The 24,173-nt window shown below is 41.2% G+C and overlaps 1 protein-coding gene across 11 annotated transcripts in view; it reads right to left on the bottom strand.

Annotated features, from left to right (window-relative positions):
- LOC125880435 (protein shisa-6) overlaps positions 1 to 24,173 on the bottom strand; it is an 84,525-nt gene that overhangs the window by 9,037 nt on the left and 51,315 nt on the right. For 3 of the 11 annotated variants that reach the window (XM_049562911.1, XM_049562912.1, XM_049562915.1), the window contains exons 5-7: positions 19,999 to 20,037; positions 3,208 to 3,270; positions 1,926 to 1,946 (exon numbers count right to left, since the gene is read on the bottom strand). The exons of 3 other annotated variants lie outside the window; for them this stretch is intronic. In XM_049562911.1, the coding sequence (XP_049418868.1) occupies positions 1,926 to 1,946; positions 3,208 to 3,270; positions 19,999 to 20,037 (123 nt within the window). The remainder of the gene's footprint in view (positions 1 to 1,925; positions 1,947 to 3,207; positions 3,271 to 19,998; positions 20,038 to 24,173) is intronic. 5 more of the 11 variants (XM_049562919.1, XM_049562920.1, XM_049562917.1 and 2 more) reach the window with 4 other exon arrangements.

Genomic DNA, 24,173 nt, shown 5'->3' with positions numbered 1-24,173 from the left:
CCATTTTTTCCCCCAGCTGGGCAGAAATGTCCCATTGGACCCAAAGTCCAACAGCCTGTTCTCCTGAAAACCAACGCCCACTGCTCTGAAATATACACTCTCCCAAACAGAAGCATGTTGCTAATTATTATGCACAATGACATCACTGGACCTTCCCAGGCGCTAATTCCTTTTTCCTACTACGGCAAAGGTATGACCTGCCCGACTCTGCCTCTGCTGGCTAGTACTTGTTGCCTTCGTTGGTTGGGTCAGTTAGATTTATGCATGAGGAGTGTGACTGGCAAGGGTCAGTGTTGAAAAGTAACTACTAACATGTAAGAGTTAATAATTACAAAAGAGGTGTCATTCTAATCCCTAACACTTACTCAGAAAAAATACATAATAATCAAAGCTTTTGTGATTAAAAAGGGGTTACATCAAATTTTATATTTTTCAGTAAGAGGATTTATGTAGAATATAATATTCATTGGGTTGCTTTGCAGTCTTTCGTCCTGCAGGAATGCCAGGTGTAATACCAAACTCTGGGACCAATCAGATATGTGACCCACTACCAGAGTGTTCCAGATTGTTGAGTTTTGTGAGTTGTTGAATGGTTAGGGTTCAGGTTTAGGGGCTTGGTCGGGGATTCTGATAGGTTAGCATAAGAATATAACAGTAAACCAATCAGAGGCAGAGGAGGGAGGATCATACCTTCACCATTGTAGGAACATTTTTTTTATTGCAGGGCTGACTGATTGCAGGCCATGAATCTTTCTAACCGCAGGGAGTGTGTGTATTTTCAGAGCAATGGTCCTTTGAAGCAATGGCTGTTTGTTTTCAGGATAACGGGCTGTCAGGGCTTTTGCTCCAATGGAACGTTTTTTTTGTACTACTGGGGTTTCAGAATAATAGGCTGTTGGAACTATTGCACGGCACCCACTGGGCGGTATGTTCCTACAGTATGATGGACATGGGCACATACACCTATCCTGCTAATCAGATTGAATCCCTCTTTTACTTTACTACACTCATTCTGCCTGACACTTGTTGCAAGGGTAGTATGTTTTGGTTTGCTTTGCCCTAACCTGTTCCAAAGTGACATAGCAGTTGTTAGGATCAGTTAATGTTATGACAATTGCAGAAATATGTCCATTTAGGGGTCTTACGTTCTCTAGGTTGATTAACAACAACACATAGGGCTGCCTGGATTTCATCTATGCTTGTTCCATTTTTTTCTCTCACTACCTTTTGTTTGGCTTAGACAGGTGGCTAGCTAGCCATGTAGGAATGGAATTTCCCCATTTTTACTCGTTTCTATAAAGCTATGATTGGTCAACTGTTTCTCTATCTGGTGAAAACAACAAACCCATAAATCTCTAAATAAACTGAAGTTGTGTGTTAAAGGTTTATTCATCCATGACTAAAAATAGTCCCCAACAAATGCACTATTTCCTCCAGTTTGAATAATGTTTGCTAAAAACCAGCCTAGTGGACTAGTGTCCAGCTGTGTAAAAATGTCATTGTATTAGTGACCAATAGGCTTGAGACTGAGCACTGCAGACAGGGTGGGGAATCAGAGACTTCAAAACCAAAACACTGTTGGTTTTGGTCTTTTTGTGGAATTTGTTGACAATTAGAAAACCATACATTTACTTTGTCACAGCTTTCACATGAAATCACATGAATTTACTTTCATGTACTTTCATGGGTCATGGGTTCTTGGACTTTTTTTTTGCCCCACTTGACAAACTGAAATGAATTTTCTTGTTGAAGCAGGTTCAAACAAACAGCAAGACTTATTAGCAAATGCTACTTAGATCAGGTCTGAAAACACACAAACTCAAGTGGAAGACACAAACGTGGAGGTTGATTTGTGGTGAATGTGTACATAAATATGTGCTGGAATGTTATGAATGAATTGTACACTAAATGTCTGTATGACTTACCACGTCTCAATGATCGGTGAGCTACCAAACCCAAGTGAAAAACAAATATTTCAGAGACACGTTGATGGGGAGAAAAGCAAAGCCTACAGAGACCTACTCCATATTCAGCATGACTAGTACAGAGCCCCCCCCCACCCCTCCAAAAAAAAAATTAAAATCAGCATTTACTTCCTGCGGCATGTGATGTACACTTGTGTGTATGATTGCACATTTTCTGCTTGTGATTTGCAACTGTATCTCCTGGTTGTTTGAGTCACAACCTGGGGGGAGGTGGGGTGGGGTGGTGTCAGCGGGTTTTATCTAGAAAATACACTGCGTGCTGAAATTGGAAGCCTTTCAGGGGGCCTGTGATCAAAGTCTGTGTTAGATGTGTTGTTGAAATGGATTTTTCATGTTTTCCATAGATCTCCAAGGCATTTCTCCATAGTCGCAGTTTACTTATCTGTGTGTGTGTGTGTGTGTGTGTGTGTGTGTGTGTGTGCACGCGCAAAATAGACCACATGGTCAATTATGTCCATAAAGAAGAGGCCATTCTGGCTGCAGACTTCAAGCACAACCCCTGAATGCTTGAGAGCATGCAAGTCATTTTTTTTGTATTTGTGGTTGAAACAAACAGAATATAAATCAAATGGCAACATCAGACTGATTTAATAAATATAGAAGGCAGCGAATATTCAGCTTATGGCCTCCTTTCTTTTCTTTTTCTCTGCTGTCTCTCTTCTCTCCAGTCTCCACCTTGCTTCCTTATGCAACCACTACTCTTCACATCTGTCAGTCTGCGACCCCAGGCCAGCCTCAGCTCACTCAGAAGAACTGTTCGAACAAACAGCTGCATGACATCAGTAATAAAAACCGATTCACAGTGATGCTCCTCACAGGAAGCATGAGTTACGGTGATAACTTTTTGTTCTTGGGGTTTCACGCTCCGTCAACCAGAGGACGGGATGACCTCGACAGAACATTACCTTGATACTCCGCCAATTGTATTCCCTTTAAAAAAGAGATGGACAGCGACTATGGCCTGATCCCACTCACAGAGAAATGTTCATGCCTATGGGATGTGACACTTCTATGATTCAATCGTCAACGAAAAAGCCTAATTTTCAATAACAGAATGGATTCGCGGTGTGACAAATTGAAAAGAGGACCATGTCAAGGGCTTTTTCACACGTCCGTGTCAAGCACTAAATTCAAGTTAATGCCCCGTCCAAGCTTCACCTCAAACACTGAACAGAGCTGTGGATTCACTTGAATATTCCCCTCTCCCCCTAGTTTGTCTTACCATTTTTAGGTGTGCGTGTAGGGCTACCTAAAGCCACATGGTTATAGCTGTGTTGATGGGTACCTGCAATGACAAAAGCAATGAAAGATCCGTTCAGCATCCATGAGGAGTGCTCTGTATCAGCTCAAATACTGTACAGACCGTTAGCAGTGTGGGGGTGACAATTAAAGAGATAATTCACCAGTTGTGAGATATACTTTTCATATGATTCACAAAATACCGATTTATGTCGAGAAATTTGTGCATTTTATGTTGACTTTTATAGAGTACACAAGTCACAAAGCCACATCGCCATTCTATTGGGGATAAACTAATTTTGTGGGTGAAATATCCCTTTAATTTCTTCAAATGAAGTTAATGGACATAAAAAGAGATGCGAGACATTATGAGATGAGTAAGGCTGCAGTAGGTGGAGTCCGCTCAGTGTTACCCTGCAAAACATTTTTTGTTTACATCAAACAGAATCCAGAGAGTCAGAGGCTACAGTAGAAACCTTACGGATGAAAAAACAAACAAACAAACAAAAAACAGGGCTGTATACAATATTTATAACATCCTGTCCTGGAACATACAGGCTCCCATATTTTTTGAAAATTGTGTTACTTGAGAGAAAAGACACAAAGACAACATCAGTCCGTGCAGTCATCATGAGAAAATGCCTCAGTGTGATAATTCTACGGCGGCCGACACACTTCAACTCATGAAACCACAAGCAGAGCACTTTTTAAAAAATCACATTAACAACACATATACACATATCTAAAAAGGCTCAAATTAATTAAACTCACGCAAAGAATGGCATCCACCAATGTGACAACACACAGGCGGCACACAGACGCATTGCAAAGAGGATGTAGAAGTGTTATTCTTGCCAGCTTGTTTTGTTCGCAGTCACATCCTCACCTGACTCATACACACTCTCACACAAACACAAAAATGCTTATGTCCTCTTCTGGACAACCCACCCCAACACCACAAACACACACTTGCCACACAAACATGCCTCAACTTAGATCCATGCCCCACCCTATGTTTCTCGATAGTTGCTGTAATCTGGTTTGTTTCAGTGTTTGTTTTGTTGAAGCCATCACTGTTACACCACCTCAACCTCGACATGTGTGTGACCAGTGTGTCTTATCTGGGGGAGGGCATGGTGGATGGCAAGACATCTATCAGCAGATAGCAGCAAACCACTGTTCGAAACCAACAAAACCTGGTATTTTTTAACAAGATATTGGGACATTTCTAGCTGTGTTCATGGCAACATAAGTGGGTATTTGTCAACAAGAGTTTCAGACATTTTTACCCATGTTTTTAGCTACAAAAGCAGGTATGTTCCACCAAGAGCTAGAGACATTTCAAGCCGTGGTCGTAGTCACGAAAGTGGGTATTGTTTAACGTGAATGTTAGGGTTGGGTCGGTATGAGAAAAAAAACGGTCCGGTTTTTGTAAAAAAAAAAAACCCACATCAAGTCGGTAATACTGGATTTTCGCCACTTGGGGGCGCACCTGACTCATTTAAAATAAAAAACGAGTGACAGTAACAAGTTGTTTCTTTTATTCCTTACAAATAAATTTTGCAGCTTACTCAATCAGTGCAAACAAGGGTTGCCTCCTTCGTCTGGCTCAAAGCCAAAGTGTCGCCATAGTGGCGCATTCTTTGATTTCGTCGAGAAACCCCCCCGCTTGCTGTGCGCTTGGTGAAGAGGTGCTCACAGACTCGGGCGTACTATAAGCGGAGCGGACTACGTGTAAAAATGTCCGTGAAACTTTCCCACAATGTGAAAAATACATGCCGAACAGTCTTTTGTGTGACACTGGTGCGTGGAGCGGAGTCCGCGCGGTTGTGCTTTGCGCACACAGGGCTTGCGGACGTCCACGGGGTCCACTCCATGTACGTTTTGCCTGAGTATGCGGTACCCAGTCCAAGACGGAGTACCGGACCGAATTGGTATTACCGAGAACCGACCCAACCCTAGTGAATGTTGGACATTTCTAGTCATGTTTGTGGTGACAAAAACAAATATTTTTTAACAAGCGTTCAGGATATTTCCAGCCATACTTGTGGTGACAAAATCGTGCATTTTATAACAAGAGTTCGGGACATATCTAGCCATATTTTTAGCGACAAAAGTGGGTATTTTTTGTGAGCATTTGGGAGATTTCCAGTAGTGATCATAACGACAAAAGCAGATGTTTTTCAATATGAATTTGGGACATTTCAAGTGGTGTTTAGAGTGACGAAAGCAGGTATTTTTTAACAAGAGCTTGGGACATTCCAGACATGTTTTTAGTGGCAAAAGTGGGTGTTATTTGTATTTATGTTGTTGCATTGTATTAATTATCTTAACAGCATAATCTCTAGCTTTCACCTGCTGTTACTGATGCACAGAACAGAATTTTAAGCTTTGTAAGTGGATGCTTCTTATTGAAATGCACCTTGGCAGACATAGTTCTTCTCACCTTTCACTTTTTATCTAAACCGTGAAGTATCAGCTATTTTCAAATGCTTTACACCTCGCAATCAATATGTGTCAACTAAAATAAACATTTGCATGTGAAAGATCTCTCTTAACCTTTGCAACAAACATTTGCATATGAAAGATCACTCCTAACCTTTGCAATAGCAGCTTCATAAATACATTTAAATCTAAACTTATGTCTGTAAAAGCATGTCTGTATTTGACTGTTGATTCTCATTTACAGTGTTATTTTAATGTTGCGAATGTTTGAAAGTGAGTAGCGAGTGTGTTTCTAAATGTGCTGGTGTTTTACTTAAATGCAAGCATTTAAGTAAAACATTGAACCATTTAATTGTGACACATATGTTGTGAAAGTGGTGAAAATGTTTTCTATTTGTTTTCTGAAGTTGCAGTCCTCCACGGCACAGTTTCTCAAATACATTCACACACACGCACATCCTCCATCTTTGGTCATTGCCTTTTTTTCTCTGTCTCTCTGTGTGCATGAGTTGGTCTAATCAGCAGAAACAGTCTTCTGCCATTTTAATGTCCAACTCTGAGAATAAACAACAGTTTCTCCCAATCATATCTCCATCCTACTGTGCCGGAGTGTTTGCGGTTGACAGGGAATGTGATGCAGTGGTACAGAGCTCGGCTGGGCACTGCAGTGTGGAGGTGCTTTAGTTGAAAGATGGGACCTTTACTGAGCCCATTGTACTGAGAAAGTTGATGAATGACAGCCATTCTCAGCGGTGTGTAGGATCGTGTGTGTGTGTGTGTGTGTGTGTGTGTGTGTGTGTGTGCGCGCGTGTAAGTGGGTTTGTATGTTTGTATGTGAGGAGGAGGCAACGATAGATGGAGACCCCGTCGTAGAGTGTTGCCGTCGCGACACGTTCATTTGCTGTCTGCTGCTGTGCCTGTTTAAAAATGCATTAGAGCCAACTGCTGAAACATCCATTTACATCTGTCACAGAAGTGAAGGAGGAGAGGGAGGCCCAACGCTCTCACATCATGGGTTTCAATATTTGCTCGAACTATGGAGATGGATGAGATGTTCCTTCACTGCCTTTCTCTTATTTCAGATGCTTAACAATGACTCTCACAGAAGAGATGATTCAAAAGGGGAAAAGTCATCATGATCTGAGACTGCCTCCTGAATATATTCAATAAACAGCATTGTAAGATAAATATATGTCTGTTTAGTAACCATCTGTTGTGTCACAAGAGTAATTGAACCTATATCCAGGATGTAAAAGCTTTTACATGCCGTTTGTAGGACACAAAGAAGTTGTCACATAAAAGTTGCATTTTATGTCTCCAACAGAAAGAAAATATTGCTACAAGTGCTGACAATGTAGTTAAACTGAAATCCTGTTCATATAATGGGCCCTAGTTTCGCAGACTGGGCGAGGCGGGGGCGCAGTGCACCTGCGCTTCGCCAACTGGGTGTGGCCAGGTGGATTTGGCATAAGTTGGTGGCATAATGAGAGACTCAATTCGCCATGGCAGAAGAGAGCAGCAGCGTCAGACAGCCAAACTTCTCCCAGGAGGAAACTGATGTTTTGGTCCGGGAGGTCCAAGCTCGCAGTGTCCGAATATACGGAACTGCGAGCAGACCTCCACGGTCTGATGATGCAAAGGTAGCCTGGGAGGAGGTCACCACAATTGTAAATCAATGTTGCGTTTCTCTCGTGCGTGCGCGCTCTCTCTTTCTCTCTCGCAGTCTCACTCTGTTTCTTTTCTTTACTCCCTATCTGATGCTGTGGCTGTTTGTGGTTGGCTGAGAGGGATGTGAACTAGAGATACAGAGATACTAGAGATACATTTATGGGCTGATTGCAGATAGTTGCATTGAATAGTGTTTTTTGGGGTATTTATTGCATCGTTAATGTGCCTGATATTCTGGAAACCTGCGAGGTTTTGGTGACGTGTGCGCACTGTCAGCCGGTCAGCCAAACTTCCACTTACACCGGCTGCGCTCTGCCTGCGCTGACAGTAGACCTGGTTTCAGCTGGCGAGCTTTTAGCACACCTTTGGCGAAGCCTTTTGGCACGAAACTGTCACTGCGCCAAGCTGGATCTGTCGACACCTCCCCCTGCTGCGCCGCCACACCCATCTCAGCGCACCTCGGTCTGCCAAACTACTAAACTGAGCGCACCTCGGGATGCGCTGCTTGAAACTAGCTATGCACGGGGTTCGCCACCCGCGCCAGGAAACTAGAGCCCAATAAGTCATTTGTGGATGTATGGTAAGTTGAATTTTTATTAGTTGTGGAGGACATTTTTGTCTAAAGTAAAAATCATCACATAAATTATGTCCTTCCCAAATTGCACTACAAATTAATGTTCTATAAAAACTACAAAATCTTTGAAACCATTGCTCATTTTAAGATGTGTGAATAAATGTAAAACTTCCTTTTCTGAAATAAAAGTGCCACTCTTTATAGATAGCATTTAAAATCTAATGTGTCACAACTGACAAGTAATTTATGATAGTGCTTAAATATTTAAAGTGTACTTTTGTGCTTATCTTTATTTTCTGTCATATATATAATGTTACAATGTTGGATAATGAGGTAAACATATGTCAAAAATAATCTCTGTGAGTAAAATCCTCAGGCTTCGGACTGTGTTTTTTTTTCTTCTTCTGTGGCTACAAGATAACATCAGCTTGTGACAAATTCCTTTATATGGTCATCTGCTCCAGGGCATGCTACTGCAAGTGTTTATATTATGGATACTGCTACATGAAGTTAGATGCGAACACCTGGGAAGCATACGATCTTGGATGCTAGTGTTGTACACTGCTCCCAGATTTCGGATCATGTTCATTTGGATAATGGTGATTTTTAATGAGAGAAAGTGAGGCTATACACAGTTACACTGCCTACAAGTACGCTGCTACATGTAGCTATATGCTACAGTCAGAGAAATGCAGAATGTTGGTTGCTGTTGTTGTTCATCTCTTTCTGATTTTGGATCATATTCCCACTGGGAAATGTCTTATTGTGTTTATAAGCTTTTATTTGGGATTTTTCACAGTAGAAAGTGTCGCGATACCACATTCCCAGGCTGCAATGCACAGACTCAGAGATACAAAAGACTCAGAAATGCTGGCCAATCAGAGCAGACTGGGCTTTTTCAGGAGGTGAGCTTAAAGAGACAGGTGCTAAACAGAGCCTCCTAAGACAGACAGTTAATACAGGAGTTCCAGCACAAACCATATGAGGAAAATTAAGTGTTTTTCAATCATGGAAGCAATGTTTTAGTAGAAACCCAAAATACAATGACGAACCTGAAAATAAGCATTATGTGTCACCTTTAAATAAAAAAGCGGACTGAAAAGTTTCAATCAAAAACACTGTAATATGCTGTGAAAACTGGTCTGCTGTTAAGCCACTCAATCCAACGGCCATCCTTTACATCCAGTTTAACAGGCGTGCATTTACTGAAGTGTAGACAATCCTGGACATGTCATCAGTCCATCACCAGACTCATGTACTAACATATACATATGCGATGAATCCACCCTAATATTTGCGGGAAAATCCTGCATTATGAATCTGTAAACTATGACATACTATTAGAAAATGTAGCTAATTCTGCAACGTGTGGCTTCTTTGAAACCACAGAAAGACAAACTTTACAAAAAGAAAGAAAGAAAACTGGCCACACTGCCAAGTGACATCTCCCAGATTTGATCATTAAAAGGTATTATGTTCTCTGACTCTCACTCAAAAGTACAGTTAGAGAACTCTGACATGGACTGACACTGTGCAATATTCTTGATCTCTAAGAAGTTTCGTCTCAATCTGGTGATTTCCACTCAAAGCTGGTCTGTGGGGTCTGGAGAGACGGGCTGAGCTGAACGTCCCACTGAAAAGAAGCAGAGGACTGTAGCTCATTAAGAATCTGGACAGTCATGTTCGGGGATTTCTCTGTAATCTGGGGACCAATTAACCGTACTCAAGGAAAAGTCCCAGTACAACCAGCAACCCCAACCTCTCAGAGCCACGAGGCTGCTTATCGGCTCTGAACACCCCACTGCACCATCACCCTCTTCGCCTGACATTGCAAAAATACTCTCCACACACCATGTTACCATGAAGCAGCTCCAGAAAACCTCTGTCAATGATGAATGGAGCTTACAGTGGGGGTGAGACCTTCTGGATACACTGCTGTCCATTAGTTATTGCAGTCATCTCCTTAAACTGGCATGTTAAAATAGATGCAAAGCCAGTGCTGTTGTCTAATCACACAGTGGGTTGATTATTTATGATTGACATGCTCTCCAGATTGTTGGGTTAAACAGGGTCCTTATCTAAATTGCTAAATGGATGTTTTTCTGTCAGTATGTTGATGACGCAGCTGTGTGTTTGTCAGATGGTGTCAGTCAGATTTAGTTTCTGAATCCACCATATATCTATGACGGGAGGGCTGCAGAGCCCAGTCTTAGACACCGTCTTCTGGATACAGTTGCCTTCACCTCCGCGAGAAGATTACTCACATGAAATTTCCCTTCGCTTTAAACCGATCTCCGGAGAATACCTCCTTGGCAAGTTTGCATAATAGCATCCAGATGGCACACAAGTGAGTCAGTAATCTGACATTTGGCGTGGCATTTTGTTTCACATCACACTTCCAAACATCACATCCACATACAGCACACTGGGGAGGCAAGAGAAGGCACGTTGAGCCAATCACAAAACACCTTGAACCCAGTGCCAAGGTTAAGAAAGCATTAGCAAAATCAATTGCGGTCACATGCTCCGAAGTATTGTGGAAACCATCAGAACATTGATTTCTAAGAATCTGCATTCTGTACAACTACTGAACAGCCACGTCATGAAATCCAGTCAGCTGGATGATTTGTGTTTGTGAGTGTGTGTTTGGTCACAGTCTCTTGTGTTTCTATGAATAGGGAGTCATGATAAGGCAAATCTCTCAGAGCACTACAATGGAGCAAAAAAATCTAATATACAAACAAACATTGTCATCAGAGCATTTGCTTGAATGACTGAGCAACCTACAGATGCCAGCTCCCAAATGTCAGACCCAAGCAACACCTAAAAATCTCCAAAATGGGTCGCATCCAGCAACATGTCCAGACAAGTGACAAACTGAAGAAAACCCCAGAGGAAATGAGTGGTGACATAACAAATGCAGACACTTGAATAACATATTGGACACGTCCACATTAATGAATTTTTGAAATGTTAATGTTGAAAACGTAACACAGGGCTCTGTAGAATCATCTGATGTCAACATTCTTGTTTGGTGATAAGATTGTTCATGTGAGGGCTCACTGATTTGTTGATAAGTGTGAAAATGATGTGCATCACATACTATGGCCCTTACAGACATGAGGATGCAACATTATTAAACACCAATGAAAGTTTTGGTGCTATGTGTTATACAACCACCATCATCAAAACACCAAATGATGGGTATCATTTCAAAATTACAATACCAGTACCAACACCAGTACCCTTGAAGTGATACTGATACAAATAGAATATTACATTCAATACCCATAATGTGAATGAAGGCTCCAGAGATGGCAGCAACAGAAAGTTTGCTGATTAGGCAGAGTTGGGATGGTCCAGGATCAGAACTCCAGTGTAAAAAGGATCAAATGTTTGTATTGTAATGTAGTATTGTTGTACTACAGGCATTTCAATACTTAGCACTGGGTTATTTCAGTCAATACCTTAAAGGTATCAAGACCGATACCCACCTCCAAATCCAATATGCCCCACAAATCTCCAAATACTTGCACCAGACCAATCACTGCATCAAATTGTGCTTGTTGGATTGTCGATTACAGAAAATTGCATGTTGGATCCTCTCCCCACAATTCTAAAGTTAGAGAAGTGAGATTGAGATGGGGTTCACTTTGTTTTCAGTGATAACTTTGCCACTGCAGTTGGTCTAATTAAAAAAAAAAAAAAAAAAAAACCTACCAATAAGAATCTTGTCATCAGTATGTGCCTTTTGACTACCATGTTGCCAGTCTTTTCAAGTCCTGTTTTCTTCAGCTAAAAAATAATGTAAAAAAAAAATTAGATGTATCTTGTTTTCTATGGATTTTGAACTATTAACTCAGACTTTCATTTTCTCATGTATAGATTATTATTATTCCCACCGTCAAGCTGCTATAAATCATCTGAAGTTGGTTAAAAATGCAGCTGCCAGGATAACTCCCTGGGAAATTCAGAATAAACTCTGAAATCCTGTTGATTACATGTAAGCCACTGCATGACCTGTTCCTTATTTCACTTCTTGATCACTCAGACCCACAAATCTTGGCCATTTATCCATCACCTGAAAATAAGAATCTTTGTGTTTTAGTTACCTTAGAATGAGCTGTTGTATCTGCGTAAGGAGCACGACTGTCATGTTGATCTACAATAGCCCAGAACAGACAAACCACTGGCTCTAGGGGCAATGACATTTTTGCATTTTGTCCTACACACTTGGCTCATGGAAGAAGTTCCAGTTCTGCAAACCCACCGTTAGATGCCACTAAATTCTTCACACTAGACATTCTTCTAAAAACCATTCCTTATAGGGAGTCCTACGTTATAGATCCCCATTCCTGTCATATGTCTTTATTTGTTTTGGTTTGGTCTGTCTCTAATTGTGTTGTTGATTTATTCATTTATCTTTATTTTGTATGTGTGAAACTGTGTTTTAAAAACTGCTATAAAAATAAAGCTTACCTACTTACTTTCCAACAGCCTAAGGCACTTTATGTTGGTGTTCCCTTTAATTTGTCACACCAATGTTGTGCTTCTGCTTTTTAACTCAACACAATTCATTATCTCAGATTTTAGGAACAATGTGTAACTTGAGCTTCATTCTTTTACTTTTGTAAGAATAAGTTCATAAGATTTAAAAAAAAAAAAGAAACAAAAAAAGAAAGAAATCCTGCAGCAGCATACGCTTCATGCAGCAGATGTGAATAAGCGTTTCACTGCTTTAAAAATGCAAACTGTAAGTAGATACGGTAGAAATTATGGTGGACACAGACAGACTTCAAAACACTGACAATACAGACGGACAGGCACAACTTAATAGAAACCCTAAAGGCTTGGTATCTCTCAACAACAGTGGGTGGGGGAGGGGGAATAAACTGACACAGACAGCAGATAAGAGAAGGAAAAGTATGAAAAAGGAGGCTGTGGTGGGGCAGTGGGATGAAAAGAGGAGAGAAACAGCAGCATGGGCCAGTGATCACAAGGCAACCCTCCACCCCTCCGCCCCCAGACTCCCCACCACCCACCCCAGATCTATTAGAGAGCCATCCTCAGCTCTCTGCTCCACTCTCCTCACGACATCCCTCTCTAAAACCAACAGCCCTGCCATCCCATTAGCCCTGCCAAGTGGAGCTACTGGAGTTATGAAAGGCCCAGAGGAGGTGGAGGTGGAGGTGGTGGCGGTGGAGGGCACAGAGTGCACTGTGCATGTGTGTGTTTTTGTGTGCAAAATGTGTGTGACAGGTATGAATGCGGATGTCTCTGTCCTGTTGGCTCCACTGACAGCCCCATGCTACCAACACGTCCCTGCCCTCCTCTCGCAGCAAAGGAAGCAGGGGGAAAAGGGAAGCCACCGTGGGCTTGACATTTAACAACTGACAAAGAGTGTTCACATTTAATCGCTAAATGTTAACTGCCATAATAGCCCCACTTCAGTCGGTTAGAAGGGGACAAAGCTTTAGGCCCCCGGACAGAAGTAGCTCCCACCTTCTCATTGATTTCACTGGCAGAGCAGGCGGCTTAACTCTGACCCAATTGCAGAACTGGTGATAATGCTTATAAGATATATTTATAGCACTTGGAGCTCTGCTAATTTTAGCACCCACTGCTCATTCTTAACTGACTGGTAACTGTGAGTCAGAATTTGGGACTTAAGTTAAAAACATGGATTTACCCTGATAAAAAGCTTAGCCTATATCTTTATCTAAAGGTCTCATTTTCATAATAAAAGTCTGCTTTGTTGCTGTTACTGTTTGCAATGATTCCATCTCAGCCCAGTCGCCAGAAGAAAAGGTTGGTAGTGTACATTTCTGCAAACCACAAATTTGCATGTTTCATATGTATTATATTAGGATTTCGTGACATCATATATGAGCTGACTTTGTCATCGGGAGGGTGGAGGGGATGGTGGATGGCGTGACATCATAGAGACCAACAATAGAACAACAGAAAAACTGTTTTTTTGTGACCTTTCACAGCATTTTAACCAGTGTTTGTGGCACAGAATCTTGCGTTTTTCACTGACCCTTCTCTGTTTTTTTTTTCAGCAGCTTTTGTGCCACCAAATGTGGGTGTTTTTCTAACCATAACCAAGTGGCTTTTGTGCCTAAACTTAACCACACCTTCACCACAGCGTGGTTAAGAAACACAAAGTTTCAACCTATCCACTAAAAAATAACGTGGCTATTCTGTGGTTTGCAGAAATGAACAACGCAAACAATTTTTTCTTGTAATTGTCTAAAACTATTTGAGATAAGTTTGTACAATGGCAACTTGTTTGGAGGAAGTAAAAGATGAATTAAGAAGCTGATAATTAGCAATAGGCTGCCATGAAACAAAAAGAACTCAACCCACAGAGACTCAAACTCCATCAACAGATATGAAACACCACTTGCATTGTAAACCATGTACAACCTGCTCCTGCAATACTGTATCTAACTATGGCAATGCCACTAAAGCAAAATTGAATTTGAAAAACAGCACTGGGAACACAGTTTGACAAGCAATATCTCCCTGTGTAGTACAAAACTACTGTAGCATAGCAGCAACTGCTCAGTACCAAAGGTGTCAATAATATAAAATGAAATACTACTCAAGAGTCAATACTTACTAACATAAAAATCAAAAGTTGAATGTGCTGTGAAAATAGAAAACAAGATTAAGAAACTACTGGGCCCCAACATCAGACAGCATGCAACTGCAAGACTGAACAGACCCAGAAGGATTTCCAAGTCATTTCCACATTCCTGAACTCAGCATATTTTCTGGCTCCTTAAAACCACAGTTTAAAGCCAACGTGTGTAGAATTTTTATGTGTTTTCGTTGCATCTTTTAACTTATTCTGATGGCGTTGGGTTTTTTGTTTTTTTTTTGTAGAAATAAAAGACTCTGTGAAAATTCACGGATTATTTGTTTGGATTTCAGCCCATTCTTGTCATGGTCCTTGAGTCAGACCAGGGGGATGTCTTTATTTACACCATATATGTTCCAGTCGTAAATACAGTTGCTTTCATTTCACCCTCTGACCTCTAGATTCACAGCACTGGGTATGGTGTTATATGCTTGCAGAAAGAGCAGCAATGTGCAAACCCAGTGGTAAGTAGACTGAAAATAATTTGCTATGTGGGTTTTCCCTCGACCAGCCATCTCAGCTACTGATATCAACAGTGGCGTAAGGTAGTTACAACGGGCCCCAGTGGATGCAAGTTACTACTTATGAAGTGCACGCACACACACACACCACTGGGCATATATGTATTTATATCTAGCACAGTAACCTAACTAATGTTCTAACTTGTTCCTCTAACACTATCAGCTGCATGGTTGTTGACACACCAGTGAGGGCAGCATTGATGTAGATGCCAGCCAAACTCTGCCATTGCTGCCAGGAAAAAGGAATATAATTTAGTGAACTTTGCTACCTTCTTCTCCTGTTCTTCGCTTGCTCGTCTTTACTGACTGCTGCTTTTATGTTTGAAAGGTACGAAGTCTTGCTCGGCTTGCATTTTTGGTCAGCCTATCAGTCTTGAAAAACTAGCTACGGTATATTGTATCATCTTGTCACATGATCAAATAGAGACTTGACCTTCAACTTACATATTACCCAGCAATCCTTGCATATTTATCAGTGACGGAGATGGGTTTGCCTTTTTGAGTGCATATATAGTAAATGATACCATATTTATTTTAACATGAGTTCTTCTTTGAACATATGCATATTTTCCAAGTTGGCACCAGAATCACTGCAAAGGCCTGTTTGTTACCCATCACATTGATGCAGGGCCCGTTTTTTCTATGGGCCCCGCCCCTGCACCAATCCAACCACACTGCCTGTACTGTCTCCAGACCCTTTGACAGTTTGTAGACGATGATGACACATATAAAGGTGCTGCACTTATAGACCTGCTAAGTCGCCAGTTAACTTGTTAAACTGAAACACTGCTACTCTCTAACAGTCGTGATCCTGTCAATATTCAGCACAATTTGAGTCTGCTGTTATCTGTTTAATATAATCATATTAATATTAATATCAATTCTAACAACCAAACACACAACAGCCTGACATTCTGATGCTGTTAACTGTTTTAATTCATTATTTAAAGCTTGCTAACTTTCTCTGGACAGCTGGGACAAAACGCCTATTCCACTGCCAACGTGCACACCCATATTTTTGATAACGTCAGCTATAAAAGGGTCTATGTTTATGCCCCAAATCCATCAGCTCTCAGACAAGCAAATCATGTTTTTCTATAGCTCCTGAAACAAGTGTGAAGTGGAGCACGCTGCCTATTATCACAGCTTATTTCACTCTGAATTCATTAAGCAGGTAGCGCTCTGCAGAGTCGAGAGGAACTGTACAGTTGGTGATAATTCTCTGTAGGCTAGTCACTAAACCTTTAACATTATACAGTTGCAATGTTCATGTAAAAATATTGCTTGGTGCATCTTTTCCAAATTTCGAATTCTGTTTGCACATTAAATAACAAAAAGCTTAAAAATGAAATTTCCTATTGATTCTACCTATTGCATGTCTATGTCATGATAACAGCAGACGGTGCATTACATTCACGGGAATGTAATCAACAAGTACTGGCACATTTAAAGAAAAGGCCAACTAATACAGTTAAGACTCTGGTAATATTGTTTTGTATTAGCACTATAACCATTTGTATGCCTAATGTCTCCAAATACAGTGCACTGCTAAATGGCTGTGCATGTCAGTTAATCTACATCTCATGTCTGCTAATGAGTGAAAACCAATTAATGCATGTTTTGAATTGGTTGAAATGAATAGCTACACTGAAACACTCGGATATCATTATGCATTCATAGATTAGTCCATTAATGAGAGCTGCTAAGAGCTGCAGATTGCAAAGTTCCTGTGTTCTTCCAAGTGCAATAAAATCCCAGTCCAGACTGTTTCTATCTATATTGCCAGTGAGTATCGCTCTTTATCTCATAACTCACAATCACCCCCAAGACACCAAAGGCCAAGTAGTTACTTGACATGTCACTGCCTCTGCAGCTTGACAAATGTGCCACGATAGACTCAGCAGGGATGGGGAAGGGCAGGAGGTTGAGATGGACTTCATATCCAGTTCATTTTGAAATGTGATAGACACTGAACCCAACGTGGACTATGGTGACCTTGTGTGTTAAAAGGCAATAAGAAAGGCATTTTATTGAAGTAGTGCTTCATGATGTTCCTACAGAGCCCGTCTGGTTTCACTCTGTACCCTGGCTACAAAGCTGAGGTGACTCAAAGGTAATAATCTTTCCTGAAAATCAAACAGTGTCACAGTATGGCATTTTCATGGGATGTCACATAGTAGGAATAAAAAAGCCATTTCTCTCAACAGTTGATTGACATACCAACCGACTCCATTTGTGGGCTGTTGAAAAGCAGACTTCCTTTGAGAGGAGGCGGAGGGCGAGGAAGAGGTAGAGGAGGAAGAGGAGGGTCCGTATATCTTAAGCAAGGATAAGCACAGATTTATCTGATGTCTTCTTAAAATAAAAGAAGTAACATCATCAAAACTGCCTTTATCCATGCCTTTATAGACCAGCCCTCCTCTCCACTGAGACGGACAGAGTCGAAGACCACGCACACCATAGAGGTTAGGACATTCATTTCAGTAAAGTGGACAACACAGAAAAAGCTGCAGTGAAACAGTTCAAAACATACATTTCAAAGGGCAGGGATTAGAACAGAGGAGTGAAATGGGACCAGTTTGGTTTTAAGGCACAACACAATGAAGAAACAACAATGTGGGCCAGCTGCAACAAACATCAAGAGGTGCACAATATTCTTGTTTACATTCAGTGTGTCCTAGTTTGGTTAGTTTTTCATTAATTAGGCTCAAACTCTATACATAGAATGGACTTTTTATTTGAAAACAAAAACTGTAGTGCAATTGAAATCTCCTCTTTACAATGTTTCCTTGAAGGCGAGCCCACATCACCACACAGTTCATTTGAACAGAACAAGATAGGGGGTGTAACGGTACGTGTGTTTGCCCAAAATTGTGGATTTGTTCAGTTCACTTGTGAATTAGCTTAAAACGGTGTAATTTAGTTTCAATACTTGGGGAATATGTTTTAGTCTATTTTAAAGAGCAAGAGTCTCATGTGGAGAGCTTTGGCAGTGTGACAGTTGTTATCTGTGAGCTAGACTGTGCTAGTTGGGCATAGTTAAAGTTGAAACGGTATGATGTTTGTGGAAACAGAAACAACAGTAAAAATTAAGCATGTTGGCCTAAACTATTTCCAATGGTATTTGTCCATCACAGGACTATAATATTCCTCAAAGGAGCTGTACACGACATTCAGAGCATTAGTATAGCGGCAAACAACTATTTGCTATGTGAAGATATAGTGGAGTAATGGCGTCCTGAGTAAAGAATGAAGTCACGCTAACTCAGTGTGTGTCATAATCCAAACTTCTCTGTTATGTGTTGTAGTAGATGGCCTGGCGGCGAGTGCATGTTAGTGCATGTGAGTCCCTTTGTGTTTATCCCACAGGCTAGCTAATCGCGTCACAGGAGCTAATGCCGATAACGCCATCCAGACCCACAGTGCCATTGAAGAACCATAGCGCCCACCCTGTGGGTCCCATTGACATATAAAGACAACTGGATACAGCGTTGGAGGTGTGGCCACGTTCATTTCTATCAAAATTACTCAGTGGCGCATGATGTCAAAAAAGTTTGACTTTCCAGGTATAAAATTACCTGGATCTTCTGCATCATAGGGCCAAAAAAGCAAGTGTGCTATGGTGGCTAACTTCCACTGCCCAAGCTGACTACTTCTGGTTTAGCACTCCACTTTCTTGAGTGGGGATAAATTGCTTAAATTGTGTGGCTCTTCTGGACTTTTGAAATGTAATTGGTTCAAATCCCAACAGTCAAATGATTAATTCTGGGGGGACTGTGATGCTTAACAAATTTACAGATGTCTCTTTCCCAATGTAAATTTATGGTAAAAAGAAATTTTGGGCCCAAAGGCATCAAGTAACAAACCTGGATGTTACAGTTACACCATTTGGCTGCTATGTCAAATTGGCTGCAAAATCCAATGCATTTCATGGGTGCCTGCCAGCTCCCCCTCAGGTTAACACCGTTAGCTCTGTAAGCCATTGTTACCACTGTTTATAGAGTTAGCACCATTAGCTGCAAGCCACCGGTTCAGTCACCTCCATGTTGCGAAGCGTGTGCAGACAACCTGAATCACACTCTTAATCATAAATATGCTCTGGATATTGTATACACCTCTTTTAACATGTGCATTTTAGTCAGTGCCTGCTCTGTAGGACAGTCACGATTACTGTAATAGCTGAACCATCAGGATTACAGAGGTACTGAACTGTGTATAAAAGTAGACAGAGTTACGTAATGAGACTTCTTGACAAACAACACTTCATCTTTCCACCTCACACTTTGCTGGTAACCTGATTGTGACAAGACTCTAGGAAGTCACTGCTACTAGCTGAACCCACACAAATTGATGTGGTTTTTTTTTTTTTTTTTTGTATAACTTAAACAAATGAGGTAGTATGTGTTTTAAAAAGCGAGCTTGAGAGATGTTGGTAGGTGTATTTTTGTTGTACTTTGGACAGACCCCAAACTTTGCTAATTGCCTCCTGGTTCCAGATCCATACTTAACACACACGAGAGTATTGACCTTCTGATCCAAAGCGGTGGAAGTGTAACTGCACTATAAACCTGCTGTGCATGTCTTAATCATTAGTTTTCACCAAACTGAACGCTGTGTACCGTTACACCCCTAAAAACCAGCGCACACACACCAGACTGCACACATGTATTCATCACACAGACAGGAGAGCTAAATGTCAAGGGGAAAATACACAGGTTAGGTATATAGAGAGATAGAGGTCAATGGGAAGGCACTGCACTACAATTAACAGTCCAGGTGTAAGCTGCCTCCAAACACTGATCAGATGTTACTTTAGACTACCACTATGAATCATCAACAGGTTCATAAGAAAAATACAGAAATCATAAAGAAGTGGTTAGAGGCAACTTTGACCCTTTAACAAAGAACAGCCATCCCTACCATGGTGACTCTGGGAGCGGACCGGCCAATGTTTTTCTCCTAGAAAACACAACCAAGTGGTTATTTATTAGATTGTTCTGCTTGTAATATTACAGAGAAATACAGTCACATTGAACAACCGGCAGTCATTGTGTTTGCACTGAAAAGCAGGGATGGGATTAAATTCACAAAACAAATCTTGAAAGTGAAATTGTCATTTTTTGTGTGAAAATGAACATTTATGACAAACATCAGACAATAAAGCAGCACAATAGCTTCGTTTTATGAATAAAATCTCTTTTTTTTTTTGAGTCAAATATTGGCCACATGTTACAGCAACAGATATGCAGACACAAGTGGAGCAGAAGGCTGCTGGAAATGAGAACCATTTTAGTGTTCGGATATTGATTGTGTTACATTTTATCTTCCCATCAACTACAGGCTGATGCCACCTGACACCATGACACAAAGCATCAAATCACCTCTCTCTCTGTCTCTTTCTCTCTCTCACGCACACACACATTCAGACACACCTAAAATGCCACAAGTATGGGGTAAGAGAGAGGAGTTGGAATTTCAAGATAAAAAAAAGAGGGGTAGGAGGCGAGGATAATGAGAAGAAGGGAGGAGGGCTAAAAAGTCACCGTTGTTCCCTGCACCCTGACACCGCAGGGCTCCAGCCATGCGGCACTTTGATCCATCACTATCGATTTACCATCAGCTTCTCATCGCCACTGCCTCCCACACACCAACACACAGCTACAGGGATGCCTTCCCCGGCTCTGGGTCTGAACAATATGCACAAGAGTTCTGACCTTAAACCCACTGACCAAATAAACCTTTGGAGTTTGGAGTACATTTGTGATAAGAGGTGGGAGTGCTGCTGTAGATACACTGATGAGCATGAATTGCAGATTTTTCCACATCAGCATACTGATAGCAGCGGGAGGTTTACATGAAATCCCCTGTGAGAGAAATATGCAAACAGCACACCTCTGTACTAAAATGCTACAGTACACCTAACATCAGTACCGGCGCACACACCATAGATAAACATTGCACTGCTAAATTCTATCCACTATGTTCACACTGTTTCCTTTTCAGATAAGCCCTTCTCATCAATACAAGAAGACGCTAAGAACCTCTTGGGTCTTGAGTATTCACTGTCTATTAAAATAAAAGCATATGACCTTTACAAGGATATACAGCACACCTGCTTTGTTAAACTTAAATGTTGGATTCATAGGTAATAAAACACACCTTTGCTCAATTCAACAGACTCAGTGGTTTTTTGTCTTATGTGATGTGATATAACCAGTGGCCCATACTGGCTAATGTTAACCAAGGGACTGTACTTCACTTATCAGGGTAGGGGGGTGGCAGTGGTGTGACATTTTCTGCTTCTTCTTTTTTCTTTTTAATATCATAACCCTCCCTGGAGCTACAAATATTTTTCCTTAAGCCTCCCTGAGTGACTGAGGGAAATGCATGACCCTCCCTCCACCATAAATAACCATATTTCACAGTTTCGGGCTATGACAAATGGCATGATCTTGGACATTTTTTAAGAAAACATGCCTTTCACACCCACTTGCAGGTTTGAGGATTCTAAGGCCCTGGTCACACAGAACGTGTTTTGCAGTTGCAACCACACTGCCTTTACATAAAAAATAAATAAATAAATAAAAAAAATCCCACTGGTAAAAACAACCCTTCCTTTTTACTGTTGCCAGGCAACCACCCTATCACCCCTTACCCTAACCTGGCCAGTCAAAGGGTACTTGCTCTTGCTCTGTTTGAGGGTGAGAAGCTGTCAGCAAATAGTTTGTCGGCACAAGAAAACAGAGATCTAGTGGGTACATGAGCCTAAAAAAGGTGTGGATCACGGGGAGTACACCAAACGCCAAAAACAGTTAGCAAAAAGCTTAATTCTCATTAAGAACAATAACAAAAAGCCACTTCCAGCTGCTAAAACGCACTCTGTGTAACCAAAATGTATATATATATTTCTTCTAAAGAGTGTAGTGAATTTTCCGCTTATTCACATGGCCATATTGCAGCCTTTTCTGTTTTATTTTGTACATTTTGTGTGTTTCGTATAAAAAAAGAAAACAAAAAAAAGTTGTATTCTTATTTGAAAATTAGTAATATAATACATAAAATCTTGCAAAGGTGTAGATCTGAATGGCGGGGTGCAGGTTCACAGGGGAAACGTCCCCCTCAATATTTAGAACATGTACATTTGTGTCCCCCAATAGAAACAGGATGAATTCTAATTAAGTGACTGATGCTCAAAATTTTCTGGCATAGGACACCCAAAACCCCCATCTCATATGCCCCCCCACAATGTTGAAACAAAACCTACGCCCTTGAAATCTTGTAAAGATATGTGCCATATATTTGATGTGCGAGCCCGAGTATTTATTGTCTTTACCTGTTTTCATATGTCTAAAGCAAGATTTTGTTGAACACACTAATCTCAATTAAAATTCCAATTTTACCAAATTATTTTATTTCAGTATTGGCAGCCCTAAGCTTCTGTACATTGGTATTGATTAGAAGCTCTTGATAACCTCTCTTAGATTTATTATGGTCGTTCTGACCTCATGAGGCAGTGAAATCTGAACTCATTGCACGTTAAAGGAACAGGACAGAGCACTGACATTAACCTCTTCCTGCACTGTGTTAAGCAGAGCTACTGGAGACTCTTCCAAGATGACCTTGAGCGTTATTCCGGTCAATAAGTTATCGATGCCTTGATAAATCCATCAGACATGTAATGCAAGGCTGGTATATTGATGGCAGTGGAGTGTTTCCCCCAGAGGACACACTCTGTCATCTCCTGCCTCCTTTGTTGGTCTGTATGCCTGGTGAAGGAGGATAATGAGGACGATGGAGACATGTTCCTTTAGTGTGGGACATGGTGGACCCAGTGAACTCTACTATGCAGGCTTAAGGCTTGGGAGAATCTGTGGTTGCTTTAAACCTTCAGCTTTAGCAGCTGTATTTTCGTCGCTTTGGTTGAGGGAATGTAGGTAATTCACGTGTTAGTGACCCTGCTATGTGAGCTGCAAAACACCAAACTCATCCATTTGTGGTCTTTCACACATCAGTTTACCGGCCTGAGTGTTCCTGTGTGGTAATTTAAAACCAAAATGTGACAAGAAACCTTGATGCCCAAGCATTAGTTACAGTTCTCCTGACTCAACATTATGCCGTATATTTATGATGTGTGCAGTGTTTTAGTCAACAGAAACTTGTGAGGTTGAAGAGCGCTACAGGAAGATTCAGCATTTCCCTCAGCGGTGCACAAGAAAACAATCGTCTCATTCTACGCTGTTGCCATGTAAAGCAGTCACTTATTTTGACATGCAATTTTCTTGCAATGCAGGGGAGAGGGGGTAAATCAAAAGGTTTAAAACTGGCTGTCAGTGGAGAGATGAAATTTATAAAAATGAGACTTTAAAAGCAGGGCTACAAATGACATAAGTGTTGTTGGCAGCTCAACTGTAAATAGCTCCTTAATTGGAATAAGACTGTGTTTTTACAGTCAACTGCTACACCTACATGTATTCTGCAGGAGAGGTGTTGGCTGTAACAGGCAGAAATTCCTGACTTTCTGGTGCAGCTCCACTGAGGGGAAAGACAACAGCGAGTGAAAAGCTGCAGAGGAGTCAGTGCACTGAGGAGACCTCCCTCCCAGGGCAAATCTACTTGCCAGCATGCCCACCATCAGCACTTAACAATGTTTGCTCAGATTTTCAGCCCCTCGTTCTACAAGGGCTCCGCTGCATTTCCAGCCACCCTCACCCCGGCCGGCCTTGACATATCAGCAGGGCTATCTCCTGAAATCAATGGTGTGGACTGAGCCCGCCTTAATGTCAGCTGCAAACGTGTCGTGTGTTCACAACAACACAGAGCCAAGGTAAGAGGATGTTTTTTATGAATTTCCAAGAACCAAATTCAGCCAGAAGAACTGAGGGCAAAACACTTCACTTTCCCGTAGGAAGCTATGTGCAGTTGAAAGCTGTTTGATCCCACTCTGATCTTCACTGAGCAGTATGTAATTTACAAAATACATGAAAGTAAATCTCATTTTGCTCATCTAACAAGCATAGCTGTGAGTTTCATTGATAGCAATGGGCTTTTCAGTGACGTTAAGGCTATATGAAGGAAATAGTGACTCCAGGGGCTGC

The sequence above is a fragment of the Epinephelus fuscoguttatus genome, linkage group LG20 (assembly GCF_011397635.1).
Source record: "Epinephelus fuscoguttatus linkage group LG20, E.fuscoguttatus.final_Chr_v1".
In the NCBI taxonomy this organism is placed as follows: domain Eukaryota; kingdom Metazoa; phylum Chordata; class Actinopteri; order Perciformes; family Serranidae; genus Epinephelus; species Epinephelus fuscoguttatus.
Note: the sequence above shows the minus strand (reverse complement) of the source record. Positions and strands in the feature narration are given on the sequence as shown.